Source organism: Balaenoptera borealis, assembly GCF_965194805.1.
Source record: "Balaenoptera borealis genome assembly, contig: HAP1_SCAFFOLD_1513, whole genome shotgun sequence".
NCBI lineage: Eukaryota > Metazoa > Chordata > Mammalia > Artiodactyla > Balaenopteridae > Balaenoptera > Balaenoptera borealis.
The window spans coordinates 10,932-37,366 of NW_028122715.1; the positions used below are offsets into that span (position 1 = coordinate 10,932).

Below are 26,435 nucleotides of genomic sequence, written 5' to 3' on the forward strand. Positions count from 1 at the left end.
CCTGATCCAGCAGTTCCCTTGGCTCTGCCCCTGTCGTCAGCTGCCCCTAGGATAACTCTGAGCCCTAGCCACTTCTCTGGTAGATTTCCCTATTCCCCCACTACAGTCACACCTGAATAAGGCAACTCAGACCTTTCAGAGATGTGTCCTGAACCTCTTGTTTTCTGAAATACCTATCTGGTGGTTGTGAGACTTAAGGCCAGCGTCCCCGAGAGACTTTTTCTATTTCTCCTAGTAAACCTAGACTCATCTTCTGTCACCTTCAACTCTACTCCAATTGTGTTCTTTCAACCCAGACCTCTGACCCTGCTTTTTACTTCTGCCATTTCATCCTCGCTCCTGCTTCCTTTCCTAAATCCATACGTCTCTTTTGGCCTTCCTAGCCCTGGGCCAAGTTCCTTCCTCTTTGCTCAGTTTTTACCCCTTTCCTTCATTCTCCCATCCAACTTTCAGTCCTTCCTTTCTCACGCCCCAGTTAGCAGCATCTGAAAATTCGAAAGGTTTGTTACTCGTCTATTAATTGTATTCCATTTACTTATTCAGTTCTATACCTGTCTTACCTGTGTATGGAAGAACAGCTGGTAGCCAAGGTGGCACCAAGAATCCTAGCAGCTCTCACTTGACGTATCCGTAGTAGTCGGCAATTTCCATTTCGTTTTCCCTCTCGGTGAAAAATTGCAGCTTGCCCGAAGAGGTGTATCTGGCAGCATTCTCCCGTTGTTGTTGAGCCCGCCTCTTCATGGCCTCTCGCTCTGGCCTCTGCTCTTGTTCGATGGGCTTTGACATGACTGGCTCAGGCACGTTGGGTTCCCTCCATGGAACTCGTTGCTTGCTGAAGTCTTGGAGTAGAAAGTGGGTTTGGAGCTTGGGTGGGGACTGGCGCTTATTCACAGCAGGGGGAACAGGCTCCCGCTGGAGAGGAGCGCCAGATGAAGTTTTGGAGGGTGCAGGCCTAGGAGCAGCAGACTGAGGGACACGAGGCTGGGTATGGTTGGGCCAAGCCGGTTGGGTTGGGTTGGTCACAGTTGGCTGAGCTGGTTTGGCGGGGCCTGGCAAAGAGGCAGGAGCTGGCTGGGATGAATTGGCTGCAGCAGGTTGAGCTGAGTCAGTAGAACCAGGCTGGGCACGGTAAGCCCCAGCAGGCCGATGTGAGGCCAGAGACTGTGGCCTCCGAGGAGCGGGTCGAGCTTGAGGCTTGTCCCAGGCAGAAAAAGGCAGAGGTATCAACTTGACCTTCCCAGGAGGAGGCCGCTCATACTGGGCTGGAGACGGACACTCTGTTTCAGCACTGCTGTCTGGTTTCTGGGCTTGGACTTGCGTTTTCTCAGGACCCTTCCCCTCACGTGGGGTATGCCGCCATGGCTGGATAGCTGGGGGTGGCTGGGGGTCTTTGGGGTTGCTTGACTTTCCCAAGAGCCGACAGGAAGAGCGCCCAGTTTTCGTCTCATTCTTCTTCCCCAGCGCATGAAGAACCTTCACAGACTCCAGCATGCGCACGCCAAGGGAGGTTCGAGGCTTTTGAAAGCTCTGTTGGAGAAGCTCAGTTTGGTGTTCCTTTCGCTTCGTGTGGGGGATTGCTGGCTTCTCTTCTGCCTTGACTTTGTTCCCTGACTGCTTGTTCTCCTCAGCCTTGTTTCTCCCTCTGGTCCTTTTGGTCTTTTCCTGCCCGTGGCTCTTAGTTTTGCTGATCTTTCTGGATGCAGCTTTCTGAGGTTTGCCTTGAGAGTGCTTGGCCGTGTTCACAGGAGCCCTGTCACTGACTGCAGCGTGGCATATAACCACTTCTCCCCCTAACAGGCACTCTGGATTCTTTGGCTGGATTTTGGCCTTGGGAGCGCCACTGATAGGCTCAGAGGCTTTCTGTTTGTTCTTCCTGGGTTGATCAGAGGGAACCTTTATGACACTTGGCTTTTCCTGCACCTGATTCACCTTAATGGCTCTGGTGTCTTTAGCTTTGATCACGTTGGGACCTTGGGATTGATCAAGATCTTTCAAAGGATTAAAGAGCTGGGGAAGGTGAATATCCTCCGCCAGTGTAGTAATGTCTGCAAGACCACTGCTAGGTTCAATCCCATTTTCAAGTGTCCCTAGGTCCTGACGACTCCGGCTGTTCTCTCCCAGATCAGCATTTTCAGAACCAGGCTGCTCCTCTTGGCTGAGGGGATCGGTGCAGGCCAGCGGCTGGTGAATATCAGGGATTCCTAAAGGGAGTAGTGGAGGATCTTGGTTCTCTGTTGGGATCTGGTAGGCATCCAGAGGCTTTGAAAGCTTGGTTTTGATATCATCCACGTGCTTACTCTCTATTTGTCCCTGGCTTGGAGCTGGAGGCAGGGCCAGGAGACGCCTGGCACTCTGGACTGGAGCTGTCACTGAAATGTCCCCAAGTTCAGATGGTGGGTTACTCTCAAGTATGTGGCTGTTTCTGCTACTGCAGGACTTGGGGAGTTCTTGACTTTGTGTCACACAAAACGTCTGGCTTGGAGGTTGCAATCCCAGGGAATTTTTCATCACCAGGGGGGAGGTCTCCATCCCTACAAAGGGATCAAGGGAGAAGTCAGTCCCTGGTAAGTGAGATGCTCCCCCTAAACACCAACACAGCAGTCATGTACCTTTCAAGGGGTTCAGGGGCAAGATGGGCAAGGCATTTCTACTAACTCTTCTTAAGGATCACGGACAGTGCCCTATGCTACGAGGTAAGCGGTGACTGTTGTAATTCTTACTGGTGAGCCTTTCCTGTCACTGATTCTCGGCTCGCTTTGTATTTCATAGGACTGTTATAAGTCCAATACAAAATGAGTCTTATTTTTAAAAACCTGAAATGTTTTACAAAGCCTAGCATTCTCATATAGGGTCCTTTCCATTCTCCCCACTTTCCCGAGAGGCCAAGAACACGTCACACCATGAACTAGGAGAGGGGGTAGAGCCCTTGCTGATGAAACACATCAACAAAGACAGAGTCTTAGCCTGCTTGCTCTCTGGACAGGATCTCGGACCACAAGGTCTTCAATCCTGGTATAAATGAAGGAAGTGAGGACAGTTCAACTGGCACTCACATAACAAGAGTTCTGAAACACCTTCCGAAGAGACTATAGCAGTAGATGAGGGAAGGGAGTGCTACAGTGTGGCAGTACAGGGGGAACGATCGGCTACAGCAGTGAAAAGTGTGGTACCGATTGGTGTGCTCTCGGGGTTCTTGTACATGTAGCATAGATGACCTCTACAGTGGCCCTCCCACCTTCCCACCTGCATTAGGTGTTCTTTTTTTTGTAATTTATGTTTATGTATTTATTTACTGTTTGAACTTATTTATTCTACGTATTTATTTTTTTGGCTGCACTGGGTCTCTCATTGCTGTGCACGGGCTTTCTCTAGTTGGCGGCTAGCGGGGGCTACTCTTGGTTGCGGTGTGCGGGCTTCTCATCGCGGTGGCTTCTCTTGTTGCGGAGCATGGGCTGTAGGCACGTGGGCTTCGGTAGTTGAGGCTCACGGGCTCTAGAATGCAGGCTCCGTCGTTGTGGCACATGCGCTTAGTTGCTGCACGGCATGTGGGATCTTCGCAGACCAGGGCTCGAACCCGTGTCCCCCGCATTGCATTGGCAGGCGGATTCTTAACCACGGCGCCACCAGGGAAGCCCTAGGTGTTCTCATAGAGAGTCTAAAAACAGAGGGCACTGAGCGAAGGTAGTGGTTATTAAAGGCTCAGGATCTAAATTCTACCTGCCTCTACACCCCTTCCCAGCTGTCGATTTGACCCCATTTTTGAGTGCCGACCTCATTCTTCAACTTTCTCTGGCGTTTGTTATACTCACCTTGAAAACTTGTTTCTGTGATGCGTTGAGCAGACACAGGGTGGCAGACTGCAGAGGTGGAAGCTGGTGGTCGGATATTTGTGGGCTGAATCTCCTTCAGTCCCATTCCCATTTCTGGTTGCCCAGAGGCCCGACTTCCTGTGTATGACGCCGAGCCGTAGGATTGCGGGCAGGAGCCAAGTTCTCCATACAGTAAAGACTCCAGTGTGCCTTGGTGATAGTAATATACCTGGCTTCCTTCCTGGCAGGGAAGTGGCAGGCGGCTCTGCCCCTGATTTGGAATCTGAGATGGTGTTCCCTGAGCAAGGCTGGCAGAAAGCGATGGATGTAGAGGGACCATGTTCTTGGCGTCTGAAGTTTTATCATACTGGGCTGCCAGAAACATGGAGGAGGCAGCTGTGTGGCGGTCAGTGAGTGCCAGAGTAAAGTCTCCGAGTGAAGAAGAATTCTTTTCAGTGCTTGCTGTGATGTCCCACTCAAGAACACCTGGATAGGAAGCAGCTGAAGTGGAGATCTGGCTGTGGTCAGTAACTCCAGATAACATAGTCGTGCTAGAATGTTGGTAAAGGTAGGCACTACCCATGAGTGTCTGGAAAGGGGTACCGGTAGCCGATGCCGAACTGACGGCAGGGGCAGAGACTCTGGAGAAGTTGCAGACACTTCGTGTTAGGGAAGTTGCATTGCTCACCACAGGAGGAGAATGCTGCAGAGAATTTAGAGTTCCAAGTAGAGATGGATGTTGGAAATTTTCTGTAAGAACAAGAGGGTCATGAAAAACTCAGGGAGGTTGAGAAATTCTCACTACGTTTGAGGAACGGCATCATCTGAAGGTTCTTGCTATCAGGACACCTCTACTATCACTACTTCCTGAGAAACCCAAAATCAGACAGTTAATGATGGCTGTAAGGACTGAGCAGTTTTCCACTCTTCTCTATTAACTGCCTGTGCTCCCATCTTGGGCACAGACGGGCAGAAGAGCCAAGTGGTGTGGTTCAGAGATTGTTCTCTAGGCTGGAAGCAACCTTCTCCCTGCCCTGTCTTTCCCTTCAGCCTGCACTCGTATTGACTTCTATGCTATTTCCTAGACTGGAAGCATTTTAGAACTAGGAGGCCCTTAGAGAACTTCGATGTTCTCAGTCTCATTTCGTGAGTAAGGAAACTGAGGCTCAGAGAGGTCGGGTTGACTTGTTCAAGTTCTCTCATTATGTTAGTATCATTACCAGGTTTCAGAACCTAAGTATCCTGACTTCCTTGCCAGGACTCCACTCTGAGCATGATACTGCCAGAAAGCAGGAGAAATAGAACTTATAATATAGGCATTTTTTTTGTCCATTAGAAAACAGTACGGCTATTACCATGGTCGTCTTCAGTGTCTCCCTTTGCTTGTGCAGTTCCCACGCTATTACCTAGAGGTGACGTACAGCTCAGTCCAACTGGTGAATTGAAAGAGTCATTTTTGCCCTCTTCAAGCCTGGTTTCTCATCCTACCTCAAAATGATTACCCGAAAGTGGATTTCTTAAGTGCTTTTGGAAAGGGAAAAGTTATCTGATTACTTCAGATTCCTCACCTATAAAGTGGTTATAACACCACCACCAATAATAATAGCAGTAATAATTAATAGATGAATAAGCTGATCTATTGCGTATGATTTATATGGAGGAAGATACAATAAGTTCTAGAAAGACAAAGAAAAATCATGACAAGCATATTACGTTAACGAAAAAGAAATCCATAGATATTAATGAAAACTGAGGTATGTGGCAAGTATCGAAGCCTAATGAATTTACTAACAAATGGCATTCTGTACTATCCATGCAATATTATGAAAGTGAATTTTGCCCACTCTATTTTAGTGAATACTATTAACCAGAAGACACGATGGAGGTGATAGAGGTGAATGAATTCCTAGCCAATGCATACAGACAGAGAAGGTATGTCAGTAAAAAATGCATAACAAGCAACAGAATGCAATAAATGTGCATGTATAGGTAGCCACAACACATATAGACAAGTATTTCAATGAAAACCGGTACGAAGCAGACAGCAAAATAATAAGTGTAAAAGAGTTTCATTATTGTGCTCCTTCATATTTTTACCCAGCAAGTAAGAGGTATTAAGCCTAGGAGAAATATATATTTCAATGAATATAGCTTATATAATAAGCAGAAAGGAAGCTTAAAATGTATCAGGAAGGTTTTTGGATTTATCCTAGAACTTAGATTAGAATCATCTTCAGCATCCAAGAAGATGGCATCCCAAAACCTCAAAAAACCATCATGCCTAGAATCCAATTAAAAAAGATTTTCAAATGTAAGAAAATCCACAGGACTCCACAATATGGTTTTCGATAAACGTGGATGTTTGTTTGTTTTGTTTCTTTGGCCGCGCCGCGTGGCCCTGGCCGTGAAAGCACCGAGTCCTAAGCACTGGACCGCCAGGGAATTCCCTAAGTGGGGGGGGGAATTAGAGATGTGGGGCTTGACTTTTTCTTCTTCTTCTTCGGTAGCTAAGCTCTACAAGCGAACGATGGCTGTTGATCAATGTGCTCTCTGTGTTAGGAAGGAAATAACTGTAAAAATGAAAAGCAGCCTTGCCTTAGAACCTACATATCACACCAAGGAAAATAGTCCTTCTGATTCAATTTAGAAGATATCACTTAAAATGTTGAATTGGTGAAATGTCTACCTAGTTTAAAAATTAGAAAGAATAAAACACTGAAAAGCAGCCCCCTAGATAACCACTGTGGTTGCTTGTTTATAGGAGGCATCATTTCTAAAACGTATTTCTAAAATGTTTATATTCAAAACTGTCAAGTGGCCAACTGTATTCAGAGAGGCAATAAAAGAAAGAAAACGGAGTATGACTTTTCTGATAAGCTGCCTTTCCTGGTGATCCCCTGTTCTGGCCTTACTTTCCTTCTTAGTCTGTTAATGTAAGGGTTTGCTACCATCAACTTGGTTTTGCCCTGCTCTGAGCAGGTTTCCCTCTGTGCTGTTTCTGCTTTAATTGAAAATCTTTGGTTCCCATCAGCATTCCATTGCAAACTCCGTTTTTCTTGAGAGCTCCTCTATGCTTTCCCTCTTCATTCTTACATTTTCTCCCATCTCTTGGTGCCTGTTGGCCTGTGCTAATGAAAACCATCCTAAACTTCCTTACGCTCGACTCTGTGCCTCCCTGTAGAGCCCAGTACTCTCCATCCTCTCTCCCTATTCTCTCTTTTCAACTAGTCGAAATCCTAGTGGAGGGAGACCATTAGAGATGAAACATCTTGGTATATATTGCTAGTTTTCTATGTCCCCTGGCTTTTCTATGTTTCTGTTGAAACACTCTTGAGAAGTGTCTGATTTCGTTTTCTACATGGGTACCCTTTAAGGCTCAATACTGGAAAAGAAGGGGATCAGAGTGATCAACCCAACGTGGTATCCTAACGTAACAGTTAAGGAAAGCAACAGGCTTTGTGAGACAGCCAGTGATTTGTCCAAAGTCACACAGATAGTAAACGTCAAAGTCAAAACTGAAATTAGGTCTCCAGACTTGTAGTTCAATACTTTCCCTCATTATTCCATGCTATTTTGAATCTCCTACTTACTCAATTTAGGGGCAAAAGAAATCGAACGCAAAACTTTCCAAAGTTTCTTTTCTTACCTGACATGGTCAGAGAAGAGGAAGCATCCACTGCAGGTACAAGGGATGAGGAGACAACACTAGAGGATGTCCGAGTGGCTGCAGCTGAACGGCGCACGTGTCCAGTACAGAGGTCACTGGTTACTGGTCCAAACAGCTCCACGGAAACCCCAAGGCTCTACCAAGTGGTAGTAGGTTTGGTAGGAGAGTGATGTCACAAAGCAGGCAGTTGAAAGGTATGAGAGAGCCAATAGGGAGGTCCGATCCCCAACAGGAAGGCGGGCTTGGGTGAAGAGAGTGTAGGAGAGCTAAAACAACACCTGAGTTTCTGAGCTCTGGGGAGGAAATCCTAGAAGACAGATTTACCTCCCCCAGGCTCTTCCATTAGGGAAATCATTGCAACATTTCTTACAGACGTTCATTAATACACTGAACTAAGAGTTACTTATATTCTACAGAGTATTCTATTTTATGTATCATATACTTAGAGCTATATAGATCTTCTTTAATTAATAATCCTTAGGAAGGAAAGAGCCATCTAGTTTGAACTATTACAGTTGTTCTGAAATCAGATGTGTCTAATGAGTGAACTGATAGCAGCTTTTAAGGAGCCAAAGTAGGGATTAAGAAGCTCTCTTTGTAACTTGGTTCAAAAGTAAGGTGAAGTTTCTTGAGTGTACCTTGTGGAGAATGTTGTGGTCCAAGGCTCTTCTCTTTTAGTTTCTTCTCCTTGACTCCTACCTTCCTTGGGCTGGGCTAGGCTGGGGGCCAGGTTGGACTTGCGACTTAACATTTCTCTTCCGCTTTCTCTTTTTTTTTTTTCTTCCATTATGGGCATTGCTTCGAGGACAAGCCTTGATCTTGCATTGGACGTTACTTCCTGTCACCTTCCAGCAGCAGGAGTCTTCTTTTCAGTGCTTGATGCTTCACGAAATAGACTCTGCCCGTTGGCAGCAAATACCAGAGAGCTAGGAGACAGAGCTGGTTGCAGACCTTTCCTCTTCCAGCCTTTGGTTGCAATTGTTTGGCCCATAATTTGCTAGCTCTAGTTCCTTGGGCCACACAGGTATCCTGCCATCTCCAGCTCTTGTTATATGTGAGAGACATTCTGAACACTGTCCCTTTTTCTTTGCACAGAAGTATATACAGTGTGGCAGTTACTGTAATCTCCTCCGCCTTGCAAACAGCCACTCTAGAATCTTGGACCTCTAGGACTCTCTGTCTTGCATGCTTGGGGGCAAGGCCAAGCAAAATGAAGAGGAGAATAATTAGAGAAAGAGGAGGACGTTGGTGGAGAATTGGGAGCAGGTAAGGTGAAAGGGCACAGGAGAAAAGAGATGCATGTAGACTTTTTGGTTTCTGTGGGAAACAGGTTGACACACTTGGGCCTCATTTGGTATTAACAGAACAGAGAGTTAAAGATCTAAGTAGCTAGATAGTGTGCAGCAACTGCCATGAAGTCTGTACACTGAAGAGAAGAGTCTCACATCTAGTTTTCATTTTGTTTTATGTCATAGTACCTTATTTATAGCATTCACTGGTGTGTTTGTAGAATACAGATGTTTTCAAATGCTCTGGTTTTGTCTACATGGTTATCTCCTTGTCCTGTTTGTAAGGAATCCAACATTGTAAGACATATTGCATGTTTTTCTCTTGACGATTGTTGACCTTGAAGCGTCATGAACTAACTTGAGCTGTTGGATTCTGTGGAGAAACGTTCAAAAGGGTCTGTGAAAAAGGCACTGTGGTGAGTCGCATTATGCACCCGAGCGTAAGGAGCAAGATATCTGCCACCAGCCCAGCTTGGCCTGGATTGCCTCTGTTTTAGTTCCCCTGGTTAGTGCTTTTCTCCCTAACCACTCTTGTGACTGTGATAATGTGAGTAAGGGCGGAGTTGCTAATGATCTATGTGTGAGGTAAGCTGGTTTGAGGGAGGAAATCTATGGACCTAGTCATTTTCCTTGGTGGTAAGCTTTCAGGGGTGCAGAGATGGATCTTCCTGGGGCCTTTTCTGGTCCCAGGAAGATATCGCATAGATGGGACCTCCCAAGACACACATTGAATCTTTAGGCCTGTTTTTCCTATTATGAGGTACGAGTTTCTTCACTGATGGGGATGATGCTTATCTGAGAAGAAATTGTGAAAGGTGGTGTAGTGTAGAGGTGTGGCTTAAGCTTTTAAGTTTTCCTCCAGGTTTTTCCCCTAAGCTTCCTACTTCGGACGGCCTACTTACATGATACTAGTAGGTGATGTCCGGCTAACAGCTTCCTAAATATACCTGCAAGCCAGATCAGTGTCTCTTTTCTCTGTATTCCCATGGAAATCAAGAGTCCCGCCGAATTTTCCATCGAAACAGTTGATTTGTGTTGTCTCTAGGAATTCTAAAGGGCGTACCGTTGCTTCCTAACCGGTGTCATTTGGGAGATCCGCCTCTGTACGTTCAAATGATTAATTTTGAGACTTTGCTCATGTGTGCAGTAAACCCTTGAATTCCCTAAGACCTTCCTTTCCTCCATCTCCTACCCCATTAAGCCCGCTTCAGTTCATCTCCTGAATTTCTTTGGAATCTGTCAGCCAGCTCTTCCTCAACTTCCTAATACTGAACTTGCCTGTCTGTTGCGATTAGGTCCTAACTAGTGTCCATATATCTTGTTTCCTTCCAATCCACTCTTCACACAAGAAACCTTCAAAGCAAGTTGGAACGTTGCTCATAAACATCGCTCACAAACATTGTTTTGAGAATAGAAAACACACTGTTGGCCTTTAAGACTCTGCGTGGTCTAGAATCCTCTCTGCTTCTCTAGCCCCATCTTGTGCCACTTTTGCCCTCACTTTCTATGCTTCAGATACACTGAATTAACCTTAGTTCTCACTCATCTGACAGAAGTCAGTTCAGATACTATTTTTCACTGTGATTCCTAGCATTAAGGAATTTGATTATCAGGTTTTGTATGAGGACTATTTCATCAGGGGTACAGAAGTTCTGGCCATCTCTGGTTTTGGATATCCCTTATTTGTTGAGACCTTTGCATTGTTTGGTTGCCTTTTGTCTGTTTTCCAGATGGGAAAACAGGAACAAGGGAAGTATAGGTTATTACTAGGTGGGGTTGAACAAGTGGAGCAGCAAACTGCAAAGCAGAAAGAAGAGGGACGTACTATAGAGGGATATGACTTCCATTCTCAAGGCGCCTGCATCCTGTGCAGGGAGACAGCCTAACATAAAATGTGCCTAACAACAAATATATTGACTTCTTACTAAAAATCTCCAGTTCATAGAACCGAGGGGTTTGTACCTTCTCCTTTAAAAGTGATAGTCCTGGGACTTCCCCGGTGGTCCCGTGGTGAAGACTCTGCGCTTCCAACGCAGCAGGCGTGGGTTCAATCCCTGGTTGGGGAGCTAAGATCCCACATGCTGCGCAGCCAAAGAAATTTTTGTCGAACGTTATACTCCTGTATTGTTGGCTTTAGTGGTTTAGATTTTGTTGTACTGTTAAGAAGATTTCAGTTTATTTACCGGGAACAAACAACACATAATGTAAAAATAGTTTCCCAGAAACGATTTCCATCATTCTCTTCCTCCCTTTCTCCCGCAGACTGGTGTTTCACCTTGACAAGTTCTCTGTCATTCCATAGGAAAGCTGTCTGGCTTGGAGGTTGCAATCCCAGGGAATTTTTCATCAGCGGGGAAGTCTCCATCACTACAGAGGAATCAAGGGAGAAGTCAGTCCCTGGTAAGTGAGATGCTCCCCCTAAACACCAACACAGCAGTCGTGTACCTTTCAAGGGGTTCAGGGGCAAGATGGGCAAGGCATTTCTACTAACTCTTCTTAAGGATCACGGACAGTGCCCTATGCTACGAGGTAAGCGGTGACTGCTGTAGTTCTTACTGGTGATCCTTTCCTGTCACTGATTCTCGGCCTTCTTTGTATTTCATAGGACTGTTGTCAGTCCAATACAAAATGAGTCTTATTTTTAAAAACCTGAAATGTTTTACAGAGCCTAGCATTCTCATATAGGGTCCTTTCCATTCTCCCCACTTTCCCGAGAGGCCAAGAACACTTCACACCATGAACTAGGAGAGGGGGTAGAGCCCTTTCTGATGAAATACATCAACAAAGACAGAGCCTTAGCCTGCTTGCTCTCTGGACAGGATCTCGGACCACAAGGTCTTCAATCCTGGTATAAATGAAGGAAGTGAGGACAGTTCAACTGGCACTCTGATAACAAGAGTTCGGAAACACCTTCCAAAGAGACTATAGCAGTAGATGAGGGAAGGGAGTGCTACAGTGTGGCAGTACAGGGGGAATGATCGGCTACAGCAGTGAAAAGTGTGGTACCGATTGGTGTGCTCTCGGGGTTCTTGTACATGTAGCATAGATGACCTCTACAGTGGCCCTCCCACCTTCCCACCTGCATTAGGTGTTGTTTTTTTTTGTAATTTATGTTTATGTATTTATTTACTGTTTGAACTTATTTATTCTACGTATTTATTTTTTTGGCTGCACTGGGTCTCTCATTGCTGTGCACGGGCTTTCTCTAGTTGGCGGCTAGCGGGGGCTACTCTCGGTTGCGGTGTGCGGGCATCTCATCGCGGTGGCTTCTCTTGTTGCGGAGCATGGGCTGTAGGCACGTGGGCTTCGGTAGTTGAGGCTCACGGGCTCAAGAATGCAGGCTCCGTCGTTGTGGCACATGCGCTTAGTTGCTGCACGGCATGTGGGATCTTCGCAGACCAGGGCTCGAACCCGTGTCCCCTGCATTGGCAGGCGCCACCAGGGAAGCCCTAGGTGTTCTCATATAGAGTCTAAAAACAGAGAGCACTGAGAGAAGGTAGTGGTTATTAAAGGCTCAGGATCTAAATTCTACCTGTCTCTACACCCCTTCCCAGCTGTCGATTTGACCCCATTTTTGAATGCTGACCTCATTGTTCAACTTTTCTCTGCCGTCTGTATACTCACCTTGAAAACTTGTTTCTGTGATGCGTTGAGCAGACACAGGGTGGCAGATTGCAGAGGTGGAAGCTGGTGGTCGGATATTTGTGGGCTGAATCTCCTTCAGTCCCATTCCCATTTCTGGTTGCCCAGAGGCCCTACTTCCTGTGTGTGACGCCGAGCCGTAGGATTGCGGGCAGGAGCCAAGTTCTCCATACAGTAAAGACCCCAGTGTGCCTTGGTTATAGTAATATACCTGGCTTCCTTCCTGGCAGGGAAGTGACAGGCGGCTATGCCCCTGCTTTGTTCGTGGGCCTCCTGATCCAGCAGTTCCCTTGGCTCTGCCCCTGTCGTCAGCTGCCCCTAGGATAACTCTGAGCCCTAGCCACTTCTCTGGTAGATTTCCCTATTCCCCCACTACAGTTACACCTGAATAAGGCAACTCAGACCTTTCAGAGATGTGTCCTGAACCTCTTGTTTTCTGAAATACCTATCTGGTGGTTGTGAGACTTAAGGCCAGCGTCCCCGAGAGACTTTTTCTATTTCTCCTAGTAAACCTAGACTCATCTTCTGTCACCTTCAACTCTACTCCAATTGTGTTCTTTCAACCCAGACCTCTGACCCTGCTTTTTACTTCTGCCATTTCATCCTCGCTCCTGCTTCCTTTCCTAAATCCATACGTCTCTTTTGGCCTTCCTAGCCCTGGGCCAAGTTCCTTCCTCTTTGCTCAGTTTTTACCCCTTTCCTTCATTCTCCCATCCAACTTTCAGTCCTTCCTTTCTCACGCCCCAGTTAGCAGCATCTGAAAATTCGAAAGGTTTGTTACTCGTCTATTAATTGTATTCCATTTACTTATTCAGTTCTATACCTGTCTTACCTGTGTATGGAAGAACAGCTGGTAGCCAAGGTGGCACCAAGAATCCTAGCAGCTCTCACTTGACGTATCCGTAGTAGTCGGCAATTTCCATTTCGTTTTCCCTCTCGGTGAAAAATTGCAGCTTGCCCGAAGAGGTGTATCTGGCAGCATTCTCCCGTTGTTGTTGAGCCCGCCTCTTCATGGCCTCTCGCTCTGGCCTCTGCTCTTGTTCGATGGGCTTTGACATGACTGGCTCAGGCACGTTGGGTTCCCTCCATGGAACTCGTTGCTTGCTGAAGTCTTGGAGTAGAAAGTGGGTTTGGAGCTTGGGTGGGGACTGGCGCTTATTCACAGCAGGGGGAACAGGCTCCCGCTGGAGAGGAGCGCCAGATGAAGTTTTGGAGGGTGCAGGCCTAGGAGCAGCAGACTGAGGGACACGAGGCTGGGTATGGTTGGTCCAAGCCGGTTGGGTTGGGTTGGTCACAGTTGGCTGAGCTGGTTTGGCGGGGCCTGGCAAAGAGGCAGGAGCTGGCTGGGATGAATTGGCTGCAGCAGGTTGAGCTGAGTCAGTAGAACCAGGCTGGGCACGGTAAGCCCCAGCAGGCCGATGTGAGGCCAGAGACTGTGGCCTCCGAGGAGCGGGTCGAGCTTGAGGCTTGTCCCAGGCAGAAAAAGGCAGAGGTATCAACTTGACCTTCCCAGGAGGAGGCCGCTCATACTGGGCTGGAGACGGACACTCTGTTTCAGCACTGCTGTCTGGTTTCTGGGCTTGGACTTGCGTTTTCTCAGGACCCTTCCCCTCACGTGGGGTATGCCGCCATGGCTGGATAGCTGGGGGTGGCTGGGGGTCTTTGGGGTTGCTTGACTTTCCCAAGAGCCGACAGGAAGAGAGCCCAGTTTTCGTCTCATTCTTCTTCCCCAGCGCATGAAGAACCTTCACAGACTCCAGCATGCGCACGCCAAGGGAGGTTCGAGGCTTTTGAAAGCTCTGTTGGAGAAGCTCAGTTTGGTGTTCCTTTCGCTTCGTGTGGGGGATTGCTGGCTTCTCTTCTGCCTTGACTTTGTTCCCTGACTGCTTGTTCTCCTCAGCCTTGTTTCTCCCTCTGGTCCTTTTGGTCTTTTCCTGCCCGTGGCTCTTAGTTTTGCTGATCTTTCTGGATGCAGCTTTCTGAGGTTTGCCTTGAGAGTGCTTGGCCGTGTTCACAGGAGCCCTGTCACTGACTGCAGCGTGGCATATAACCACTTCTCCCCCTAACAGGCACTCTGGATTCTTTGGCTGGATTTTGGCCTTGGGAGCGCCACTGATAGGCTCAGAGGCTTTCTGTTTGTTCTTCCTGGGTTGATCAGAGGGAACCTTTATGACACTTGGCTTTTCCTGCACCTGATTCACCTTAATGGCTCTGGTGTCTTTAGCTTTGATCACGTTGGGACCTTGGGATTGATCAAGATCTTTCAAAGGATTAAAGAGCTGGGGAAGGTGAATATCCTCCGCCAGTGTAGTAATGTCTGCAAGACCACTGCTAGGTTCAATCCCATTTTCAAGTGTCCCTAGGTCCTGACGACTCCGGCTGTTCTCTCCCAGATCAGCATTTTCAGAACCAGGCTGCTCCTCTTGGCTGAGGGGATCGGTGCAGGCCAGCGGCTGGTGAATATCAGGGATTCCTAAAGGGAGTAGTGGAGGATCTTGGTTCTCTGTTGGGATCTGGTAGGCATCCAGAGGCTTTGAAAGCTTGGTTTTGATATCATCCACGTGCTTACTCTCTATTTGTCCCTGGCTTGGAGCTGGAGGCAGGGCCAGGAGACGCCTGGCACTCTGGACTGGAGCTGTCACTGAAATGTCCCCAAGTTCAGATGGTGGGTTACTCTCAAGTATGTGGCTGTTTCTGCTACTGCAGGACTTGGGGAGTTCTTGACTTTGTGTCACACAAAACGTCTGGCTTGGAGGTTGCAATCCCAGGGAATTTTTCATCACCAGGGGGGAGGTCTCCATCCCTACAAAGGGATCAAGGGAGAAGTCAGTCCCTGGTAAGTGAGATGCTCCCCCTAAACACCAACACAGCAGTCGTGTACCTTTCAAGGGGTTCAGGGGCAAGATGGGCAAGGCATTTCTACTAACTCTTCTTAAGGATCATGGACAGTGCCCTATGCTACGAGGTAAGCGGTGACTGTTGTAATTCTTACTGGTGAGCCTTTCCTGTCGCTGATTCTCGGCTCGCTTTGTATTTCATAGGACTGTTATAAGTCCAATACAAAATGAGTCTTATTTTTAAAAACCTGAAATGTTTTACAAAGCCTAGCATTCTCATATAGGGTCCTTTCCATTCTCCCCACTTTCCCGAGAGGCCAAGAACACGTCACACCATGAACTAGGAGAGGGGGTAGAGCCCTTGCTGATGAAATACATCAACAAAGACAGAGTCTTAGCCTGCTTGCTCTCTGGACAGGATCTCGGACCACAAGGTCTTCAATCCTGGTATAAATGAAGGAAGTGAGGACAGTTCAACTGGCACTCTCATAACAAGAGTTCTGAAACACCTTCCGAAGAGACTATAGCAGTAGATGAGGGAAGGGAGTGCTACAGTGTGGCAGTACAGGGGGAACGATCGGCTACAGCAGTGAAAAGTGTGGTACCGATTGGTGTGCTCTCGGGGTTGTTGTACATGTAGCATAGATGACCTCTACAGTGGCCCTCCCACCTTCCCACCTGCATTAGGTGTTCTTTTTTTTGTAATTTATGTTTATGTATTTATTTACTGTTTGAACTTATTTATTCTACGTATTTATTTTTTTGGCTGCACTGGGTCTCTCATTGCTGTGCACGGGCTTTCTCTAGTTGGCGGCTAGCGGGGGCTACTCTTGGTTGCGGTGTGCGGGCTTCTCATCGCGGTGGCTTCTCTTGTTGCGGAGCATGGGCTGTAGGCACGTGGGCTTCGGTAGTTGAGGCTCACGGGCTCTAGAATGCAGGCTCCGTCGTTGTGGCACATGCGCTTAGTTGCTGCACGGCATGTGGGATCTTCGCAGACCAGGGCTCGAACCCGTGTCCCCCGCATTGCATTGGCAGGCGGATTCTTAACCACGGCGCCACCAGGGAAGCCCTAGGTGTTCTCATATAGAGTCTAAAAACAGAGGGCACTGAGCGAAGGTAGTGGTTATTAAAGGCTCAGGATCTAAATTCTACCTGCCTCTACACCCCTTCCCAGCTGTCGATTTGACCCCATTTTTGAATGCCGACCTCATTCTTCAACTTTCTCTGGCGTTTGTTATACTCACCTTGAAAACTTGTTTCTGTGATGCGTTGAGCAGACACAGGGTGGCAGACTGCAGAGGTGGAAGCTGGTGGTCGGATATTTGTGGGCTGAATCTCCTTCAGTCCCATTCCCATTTCTGGTTGCCCAGAGGCCCGACTTCCTGTGTATGACGCCGAGCCGTAGGATTGCGGGCAGGAGCCAAGTTCTCCATACAGTAAAGACCCCAGTGTGCCTTGGTTACAGTAATATACCTGGCTTCCTTCCTGGCAGGGAAGTGACAGGCGGCTCTGCCCCTGATTTGGAATCTGAGATGGTGTTCCCTGAGCAAGGCTGGCAGAAAGCGATGGATGTAGAGGGACCATGTTCTTGGCGTCTGAAGTTTTATCATCCTGGGCTGCCAGAAACATGGAGGAGGCAGCTGTGTGGCGGTCAGTGAGTGCCAGAGTAAAGTCTCCGAGTGAAGAAGAATTCTTTTCAGTGCTTGCTGTGATGTCCCACTCAAGAACACCTGGATAGGAAGCAGCTGAAGTGGAGATCTGGCTGTGGTCAGTAACTCCAGATAACATAGTCGTGCTAGAATGTTGGTAAAGGTAGGCACTACCCATGAGTGTCTGGAAAGGGGTACCGGTAGCCGATGCCGAACTGACGGCAGGGGCAGAGACTCTGGAGAAGTTGCAGACACTTCGTGTTAGGGAAGTTGCATTGCTCACCACAGGAGGAGAATGCTGCAGAGAATTTAGAGTTCCAAGTAGAGATGGATGTTGGAAATTTTCTGTAAGAACAAGAGGGTCATGAAAAACTCAGGGAGGTTGAGAAATTCTCACTACGTTTGAGGAACGGCATCATCTGAAGGTTCTTGCTATCAGGACACCTCTACTATCACTACTTCCTGAGAAACCCAAAATCAGACAGTTAATGATGGCTGTAAGGACTGAGCAGTTTTCCACTCTTCTCTATTAACTGCCTGTGCTCCCATCTTGGGCACAGACGGGCAGAAGAGCCAAGTGGTGTGGTTCAGAGATTGTTCTCTAGGCTGGAAGCAACCTTCTCCCTGCCCTGTCTTTCCCTTCAGCCTGCACTCGTATTGACTTCTATGCTATTTCCTAGACTGGAAGCATTTTAGAACTAGGAGGCCCTTAGAGAACTTCGATGTTCTCAGTCTCATTTCGTGAGTAAGGAAACTGAGGCTCAGAGAGGTCGGGTTGACTTGTTCAAGTTCTCTCATTATGTTAGTATCATTACCAGGTTTCAGAACCTAAGTATCCTGACTTCCTTGCCAGGACTCCACTCTGAGCATGATACTGCCAGAAAGCAGGAGAAATAGAACTTATAATATAGGCATTTTTTTTGTCCATTAGAAAACAGTACGGCTATTACCATTGTCGTCTTCAGTGTCTCCCTTTGCTTGTGCAGTTCCCACGCTATTACCTAGAGGTGACGTACAGCTCAGTCCAACTGGTGAATTGAAAGAGTCATTTTTGCCCTCTTCAAGCCTGGTTTCTCATCCTACCTCAAAATGATTACCCGAAAGTGGATTTCTTAAGTGCTTTTGGAAAGGGAAAAGTTATCTGATTACTTCAGATTCCTCACCTATAAAGTGGTTATAACACCACCACCAATAATAATAGCAGTAATAATTAATAGATGAATAAGCTGATCTGTTGCGTATGATTTATATGGAGGAAGATACAATAAGTTCTAGAAAGACAAAGAAAAATCATGACAAGCATATTACGTTAACGAAAAAGAAATCCATAGATATTAATGAAAACTGGGGTATGTGGCAAGTATCGAAGCCTAATGAATTTACTAACAAATGGCATTCTGTACTATCCATGCAATATTATGAAAGTGAATTTTGCCCACTCTATTTTAGTGAATACTATTAACCAGAAGACACGATGGAGGTGATAGAGGTGAATGAATTCCTAGCCAATGCATACAGACAGAGAAGGTATGTCAGTAAAAAATGCATAACAAGCAACAGAATGCAATAAATGTGCATGTATAGGTAGCCACAACACATATAGACAAGTATTTCAATGAAAACCGGTACGAAGCAGACAGCAAAATAATAAGTGTAAAAGAGTTTCATTATTGTGCTCCTTCATATTTTTACCCAGCAAGTAAGAGGTATTAAGCCTAGGAGAAATATATATTTCAATGAATATAGCTTATATAATAAGCAGAAAGGAAGCTTAAAATGTATCAGGAAGGTTTTTGGATTTATCCTAGAACTTAGATTAGAATCATCTTCAGCATCCAAGAAGATGGCATCCCAAAACCTCAAAAAACCATCATGCCTAGAATCCAATTAAAAAAGATTTTCAAATGTAAGAAAATCCACAGGACTCCACAATATGGTTTTCGATAAACGTGGATGTTTGTTTGTTTTGTTTCTTTGGCCGCGCCGCGTGGCCCTGGCCGTGAAAGCACCGAGTCCTAAGCACTGGACCGCCAGGGAATTCCCTAAGTGGGGGGGGGAATTAGAGATGTGGGGCTTGACTTTTTCTTCTTCTTCTTCGGTAGCTAAGCTCTACAAGCGAACGATGGCTGTTGATCAATGTGCTCTCTGTGTTAGGAAGGAAATAACTGTAAAAATGAAAAGCAGCCTTGCCTTAGAACCTACATAGCACACCAAGGAAAATAGTCCTTCTGATTCAATTTAGAAGATATCACTTAAAATGTTGAATTGGTGAAATGTCTACCTAGTTTAAAAATTAGAAAGAATAAAACACTGAAAAGCAGCCCCCTAGATAACCACTGTGGTTGCTTGTTTATAGGAGGCATCATTTCTAAAACGTATTTCTAAAATGTTTATATTCAAAACTGTCAAGTGGCCAACTGTATTCAGAGAGGCAATAAAAGAAAGAAAACGGAGTATGACTTTTCTGATAAGCTGCCTTTCCTGGTGATCCCCTGTTCTGGCCTTACTTTCCTTCTTAGTCTGTTAATGTAAGGGTTTGCTACCATCAACTTGGTTTTGCCCTGCTCTGAGCAGGTTTCCCTCTGTGCTGTTTCTGCTTTAATTGAAAATCTTTGGTTCCCATCAGCATTCCATTGCAAACTCCGTTTTTCTTGAGAGCTCCTCTATGCTTTCCCTCTTCATTCTTACATTTTCTCCCATCTCTTGGTGCCTGTTGGCCTGTGCTAATGAAAACCATCCTAAACTTCCTTACGCTCGACTCTGTGCCTCCCTGTAGAGCCCAGTACTCTCCATCCTCTCTCCCTATTCTCTCTTTTCAACTAGTCGAAATCCTAGTGGAGGGAGACCATTAGAGATGAAACATCTTGGTATATATTGCTAGTTTTCTATGTCCCCTGGCTTTTCTATGTTTCTGTTGAAACACTCTTGAGAAGTGTCTGATTTCGTTTTCTACATGGGTACCCTTTAAGGCTCAATACTGGAAAAGAAGGGGATCAGAGTGATCAACCCAACGTGGTATCCTAACGTAACAGTTAAGGAAAGCAACAGGCTTTGTGAGACAGCCAGTGATTTGTCCAAAGTCACACAGATAGTAAACGTCAAAGTCAAAACTGAAATTAGGTCTCCAGACTTGTAGTTCAATACTTTCCCTCATTATTCCATGCTATTTTGAATCTCCTACTTACTCAATTTAGGGGCAAAAGAAATCGAACGCAAAACTTTCCAAAGTTTCTTTTCTTACCTGACATGGTCAGAGAAGAGGAAGCATCCACTGCAGGTACAAGGGATGAGGAGACAACACTAGAGGATGTCCGAGTGGCTGCAGCTGAACGGCGCACGTGTCCAGTACAGAGGTCACTGGTTACTGGTCCAAACAGCTCCACGGAAACCCCAAGGCTCTACCAAGTGGTAGTAGGTTTGGTAGGAGAGTGATGTCACAAAGCAGGCAGTTGAAAGGTATGAGAGAGCCAATAGGGAGGTCCGATCCCCAACAGGAAGGCGGGCTTGGGTGAAGAGAGTGTAGGAGAGCTAAAACAACACCTGAGTTTCTGAGCTCTGGGGAGGAAATCCTAGAAGACAGATTTACCTCCCCCAGGCTCTTCCATTAGGGAAATCATTGCAACATTTCTTACAGACGTTCATTAATACACTGAACTAAGAGTTACTTATATTCTACAGAGTATTCTATTTTATGTATCATATACTTAGAGCTATATAGATCTTCTTTAATTAATAATCCTTAGGAAGGAAAGAGCCATCTAGTTTGAACTATTACAGTTGTTCTGAAATCATATGTGTCTAATGAGTGAACTGATAGCAGCTTTTAAGGAGCCAAAGTAGGGATTAAGAAGCTCTTTTTGTAACTTGGTTCAAGAGTAGGGTGAAGTTTGTTGAGTGTACCTTGTGGAGAATGTTGTGGTCCAAGGCTCTTCTCTTTTAGTTTCTTCTCCTTGACTCCTACCTTCCTTGGGCTGGGCTAGGCTGGGGGCCAGGTTGGACTTGCGACTTAACGTTTCTCTTCCGCTTTCTCTTTTTTTTTTTTCTTCCATTATGGGCATTGCTTCGAGGACAAGCCTTGATCTTGCATTGGACGTTACTTCCTGTCAACTTCCAGCAGCAGGAGTCTTCTTTTCAGTGCTTGATGCTTCACGAAATAGACTCTGCCCGTTGGCAGCAAATACCAGAGAGCTAGGAGACAGAGCTGGTTGCAGACCTTTCCTCTTCCAGCCTTTGGTTGCAATTGTTTGGCCCATAATTTGCTAGCTCTAGTTCCTTGGGCCACACAGGTATCCTGCCATCTCCAGCTCTTGTTATATGTGAGAGACATTCTGAACACTGTCCCTTTTTCTTTGCACAGAAGTATATACAGTGTGGCAGTTACTGTAATCTCCTCCGCCTTGCAAACAGCCACTCTAGAATCTTGGACCTCTAGGACTCTCTGTCTTGCATGCTTGGGGGCAAGGCCAAGCAAAATGAAGAGGAGAATAATTAGAGAAAGAGGAGGACGTTGGTGGAGAATTGGGAGCAGGTAAGGTGAAAGGGCACAGGAGAAAAGAGATGCATGTAGACTTTTTGGTTTCTGTGGGAAACAGGTTGACACACTTGGGCCTCATTTGGTATTAACAGAACAGAGAGTTAAAGATCTAAGTAGCTAGATAGTGTGCAGCAACTGCCATGAAGTCTGTACACTGAAGAGAACAGTCTCACATCTAGTTTTCATTTTGTTTTATGTCATAGTACCTTATTTATAGCATTCACTGGTGTGTTTGTAGAATACAGATGTTTTCAAATGCTCTGGTTTTGTCTACATGGTTATCTCCTTGTCCTGTTTGTAAGGAATCCAACATTGTAAGACATATTGCATGTTTTTCTCTTGACGATTGTTGACCTTGAAGCGTCATGAACTAACTTGAGCTGTTGGATTCTGTGGAGAAACGTTCAAAAGGGTCTGTGAAAAAGGCACTGTGGTGAGTCGCATTATGCACCCGAGCGTAAGGAGCAAGATATCTGCCACCAGCCCAGCTTGGCCTGGATTGCCTCTGTTTTAGTTCCCCTGGTTAGTGCTTTTCTCCCTAACCACTCTTGTGACTGTGATAATGTGAGTAAGGGCGGAGTTGCTAATGATCTATGTGTGAGGTAAGCTGGTTTGAGGGAGGAAATCTATGGACCTAGTCATTTTCCTTGGTGGTAAGCTTTCAGGGGTGCAGAGATGGATCTTCCTGGGGCCTTTTCTGGTCCCAGGAAGATATCGCATAGATGGGACCTCCCAAGACACACATTGAATCTTTAGGCCTGTTTTTCCTATTATGAGGTACGAACGAGTTTCTTCACTGATGGGGATGATGCTTATCTGAGAAGAAATTGTGAAAGGTGGTGTAGTGTAGAGGTGTGGCTTAAGCTTTTAAGTTTTCCTCCAGGTTTTTCCCCTAAGCTTCCTACTTCGGACGGCCTACTTACATGATACTAGTAGGTGATGTCCGGCTAACAGCTTCCTAAATATACCTGCAAGCCAGATCAGTGTCTCTTTTCTCTGTATTCCCATGGAAATCAAGAGTCCCGCCGAATTTTCCATCGAAACAGTTGATTTGTGTTGTCTCTAGGAATTCTAAAGGGCGTACCGTTGCTTCCTAACCGGTGTCATTTGGGAGATCCGCCTCTGTACGTTCAAATGATTAATTTTGAGACTTTGCTCATGTGTGCAGTAAACCCTTGAATTCCCTAAGACCTTCCTTTCCTCCATCTCCTACCCCATTAAGCCCGCTTCAGTTCATCTCCTGAATTTCTTTGGAATCTGTCAGCCAGCTCTTCCTCAACTTCCTAATACTGAACTTGCCTGTCTGTTGCGATTAGGTCCTAACTGGTGTCCATATATCTTGTTTCCTTCCAATCCACTCTTCACACAAGAAACCTTCAAAGCAAGTTGGAACGTTGCTCATAAACATCGCTCACAAGCATTGTTTTGAGAATAGAAAACACACTGTTGGCCTTTAAGACTCTGCGTGGTCTAGAATCCTCTCTGCTTCTCTAGCCCCATCTTGTGCCACTTTTGCCCTCACTTTCTATGCTTCAGATACACTGAATTAACCTTAGTTCTCACTCATCTGACAGAAGTCAGTTCAGATACTATTTTTCACTGTGATTCCTAGCATTAAGGAATTTGATTATCAGGTTTTGTATGAGGACTATTTCATCAGGGGTACAGAAGTTCTGGCCATCTCTGGTTTTGGATATCCCTTATTTGTTGAGACCTTTGCGTTGTTTGGTTGCCTTTTGTCTGTTTTCCAGATGGGAAAACAGGAACAAGGGAAGTATAGGTTATTACTAGGTGGGGTTGAACAAGTGGAGCAGCAAACTGCAAAGCAGAAAGAAGAGGGACGTACTATAGAGGGATATGACTTCCATTCTCAAGGCGCCTGCATCCTGTGCAGGGAGACAGCCTAACATAAAATGTGCCTAACAACAAATATATTGACTTCTTACTAAAAATCTCCAGTTCATAGAACCGAGGGGTTTGTACCTTCTCCTTTAAAAGTGATAGTCCTGGGACTTCCCCGGTGGTCCCGTGGTGAAGACTCTGCGCTTCCAATGCAGCAGGCGTGGGTTCAATCCCTGGTTGGGGAGCTAAGATCCCACATGCTGCGCAGCCAAAGAAATTTTTGTCGAACGTTATACTCCTGTATTGTTGGCTTTAGTGGTTTAGATTTTGTTGTACTGTTAAGAAGATTTTAGTTTATTTACCGGGAACAAACAACACATAATGTAAAAATAGTTTCCCAGAAACGATTTCCATCATTCTCTTCCTCCCTTTCTCCCGCAGACTGGTGTTTCACCTTGACAAGTTCTCTGTCATTCCATAGGAAAGCTGTCTGGCTTGGAGGTTGCAATCCCAGGGAATTTTTCATCAGCGGGGAAGTCTCCATCACTACAGAGGAATCAAGGGAGAAGTCAGTCCCTGGTAAGTGAGATGCTCCCCCTAAACACCAACACAGCAGTCGTGTACCTTTCAAGGGGTTCAGGGGCAAGATGGGCAAGGCATTTCTACTAACTCTTCTTAAGGATCACGGACAGTGCCCTATGCTACGAGGTAAGCGGTGACTGCTGTAGTTCTTACTGGTGATCCTTTCCTGTCACTGATTCTCGGCCTTCTTTGTATTTCATAGGACTGTTGTCAGTCCAATACAAAATGAGTCTTATTTTTAAAAACCTGAAATGTTTTACAGAGCCTAGCATTCTCATATAGGGTCCTTTCCATTCTCCCCACTTTCCCGAGAGGCCAAGAACACTTCACACCATGAACTAGGAGAGGGGGTAGAGCCCTTTCTGATGAAATGCATCAACAAAGACAGAGCCTTAGCCTGCTTGCTCTCTGGACAGGATCTCGGACCACAAGGTCTTCAATCCTGGTATAAATGAAGGAAGTGAGGACAGTTCAACTGGCACTCTGATAACAAGAGTTCGGAAACACCTTCCAAAGAGACTATAGCAGTAGATGAGGGAAGGGAGTGCTACAGTGTGGCAGTACAGGGGGAATGATCGGCTACAGCAGTGAAAAGTGTGGTACCGATTGGTGTGCTCTCGGGGTTCTTGTACATGTAGCATAGATGACCTCTACAGTGGCCCTCCCACCTTCCCACCTGCATTAGGTGTTCTTTTTTTTTGTAATTTATGTTTATGTATTTATTTACTGTTTGAACTTATTTATTCTACGTATTTATTTTTTTGGCTGCACTGGGTCTCTCATTGCTGTGCACGGGCTTTCTCTAGTTGGCGGCTAGCGGGGGCTACTCTCGGTTGCGGTGTGCGGGCATCTCATCGCGGTGGCTTCTCTTGTTGCGGAGCATGGGCTGTAGGCACGTGGGCTTCGGTAGTTGAGGCTCACGGGCTCTAGAATGCAGGCTCCGTCGTTGTGGCACATGCGCTTAGTTGCTGCACGGCATGTGGGATCTTCGCAGACCAGGGCTCGAACCCGTGTCCCCTGCATTGGCAGGCGCCACCAGGGAAGCCCTAGGTGTTCTCATATAGAGTCTAAAAACAGAGAGCACTGAGAGAAGGTAGTGGTTATTAAAGGCTCAGGATCTAAATTCTACCTGTCTCTACACCCCTTCCCAGCTGTCGATTTGACCCCATTTTTGAATGCTGACCTCATTGTTCAACTTTTCTCTGCCGTCTGTATACTCACCTTGAAAACTTGTTTCTGTGATGCGTTGAGCAGACACAGGGTGGCAGACTGCAGAGGTGGAAGCTGGTGGTCGGATATTTGTGGGCTGAATCTCCTTCAGTCCCATTCCCATTTCTGGTTGCCCAGAGGCCCTACTTCCTGTGTGTGACGCCGAGCCGTAGGATTGCGGGCAGGAGCCAAGTTCTCCATACAGTAAAGACCCCAGTGTGCCTTGGTTATAGTAATATACCTGGCTTCCTTCCTGGCAGGGAAGTGACAGGCGGCTATGCCCCTGCTTTGTTCGTGGGCCTCCTGATCCAGCAGTTCCCTTGGCTCTGCCCCTGTCGTCAGCTGCCCCTAGGATAACTCTGAGCCCTAGCCACTTCTCTGGTAGATTTCCCTATTCCCCCACTACAGTCACACCTGAATAAGGCAACTCAGACCTTTCAGAGATGTGTCCTGAACCTCTTGTTTTCTGAAATACCTATCTGGTGGTTGTGAGACTTAAGGCCAGCGTCCCCGAGAGACTTTTTCTATTTCTCCTAGTAAACCTAGACTCATCTTCTGTCACCTTCAACTCTACTCCAATTGTGTTCTTTCAACCCAGACCTCTGACCCTGCTTTTTACTTCTGCCATTTCATCCTCGCTCCTGCTTCCTTTCCTAAATCCATACGTCTCTTTTGGCCTTCCTAGCCCTGGGCCAAGTTCCTTCCTCTTTGCTCAGTTTTTACCCCTTTCCTTCATTCTCCCATCCAACTTTCAGTCCTTCCTTTCTCACGCCCCAGTTAGCAGCATCTGAAAATTCGAAAGGTTTGTTACTCGTCTATTAATTGTATTCCATTTACTTATTCAGTTCTATACCTGTCTTACCTGTGTATGGAAGAACAGCTGGTAGCCAAGGTGGCACCAAGAATCCTAGCAGCTCTCACTTGACGTATCCGTAGTAGTCGGCAATTTCCATTTCGTTTTCCCTCTCGGTGAAAAATTGCAGCTTGCCCGAAGAGGTGTATCTGGCAGCATTCTCCCGTTGTTGTTGAGCCCGCCTCTTCATGGCCTCTCGCTCTGGCCTCTGCTCTTGTTCGATGGGCTTTGACATGACTGGCTCAGGCACGTTGGGTTCCCTCCATGGAACTCGTTGCTTGCTGAAGTCTTGGAGTAGAAATTGGGTTTGGAGCTTGGGTGGGGACTGGCGCTTATTCACAGCAGGGGGAACAGGCTCCCGCTGGAGAGGAGCGCCAGATGAAGTTTTGGAGGGTGCAGGCCTAGGAGCAGCAGACTGAGGGACACGAGGCTGGGTATGGTTGGTCCAAGCCGGTTGGGTTGGGTTGGTCACAGTTGGCTGAGCTGGTTTGGCGGGGCCTGGCAAAGAGGCAGGAGCTGGCT

The 26,435-nt window shown here is 46.5% G+C and overlaps 1 protein-coding gene across 3 annotated transcripts in view; it reads left to right on the forward strand.

The window, feature by feature from the left end:
• The first annotated feature begins 15,310 nt into the window (after window positions 1-15,310).
• The window catches only part of LOC309622095 (uncharacterized protein), a 45,028-nt gene continuing 33,903 nt past the window's right edge, over window positions 15,311-26,435 (forward strand). For all 3 annotated transcript variants that reach the window (XR_014240485.1, XR_014240486.1, XM_082409272.1), the window contains exons 1-2: window positions 15,311-15,372; window positions 23,711-23,848. Coding sequence is in view for 1 of the 3 variants with exons in the window: in XM_082409272.1 (XP_082265398.1) it covers window positions 15,312-15,372; window positions 23,711-23,848 (199 nt within the window). In the remaining 2 variants the exon portion in view is untranslated. The remainder of the gene's footprint in view (window positions 15,373-23,710; window positions 23,849-26,435) is intronic.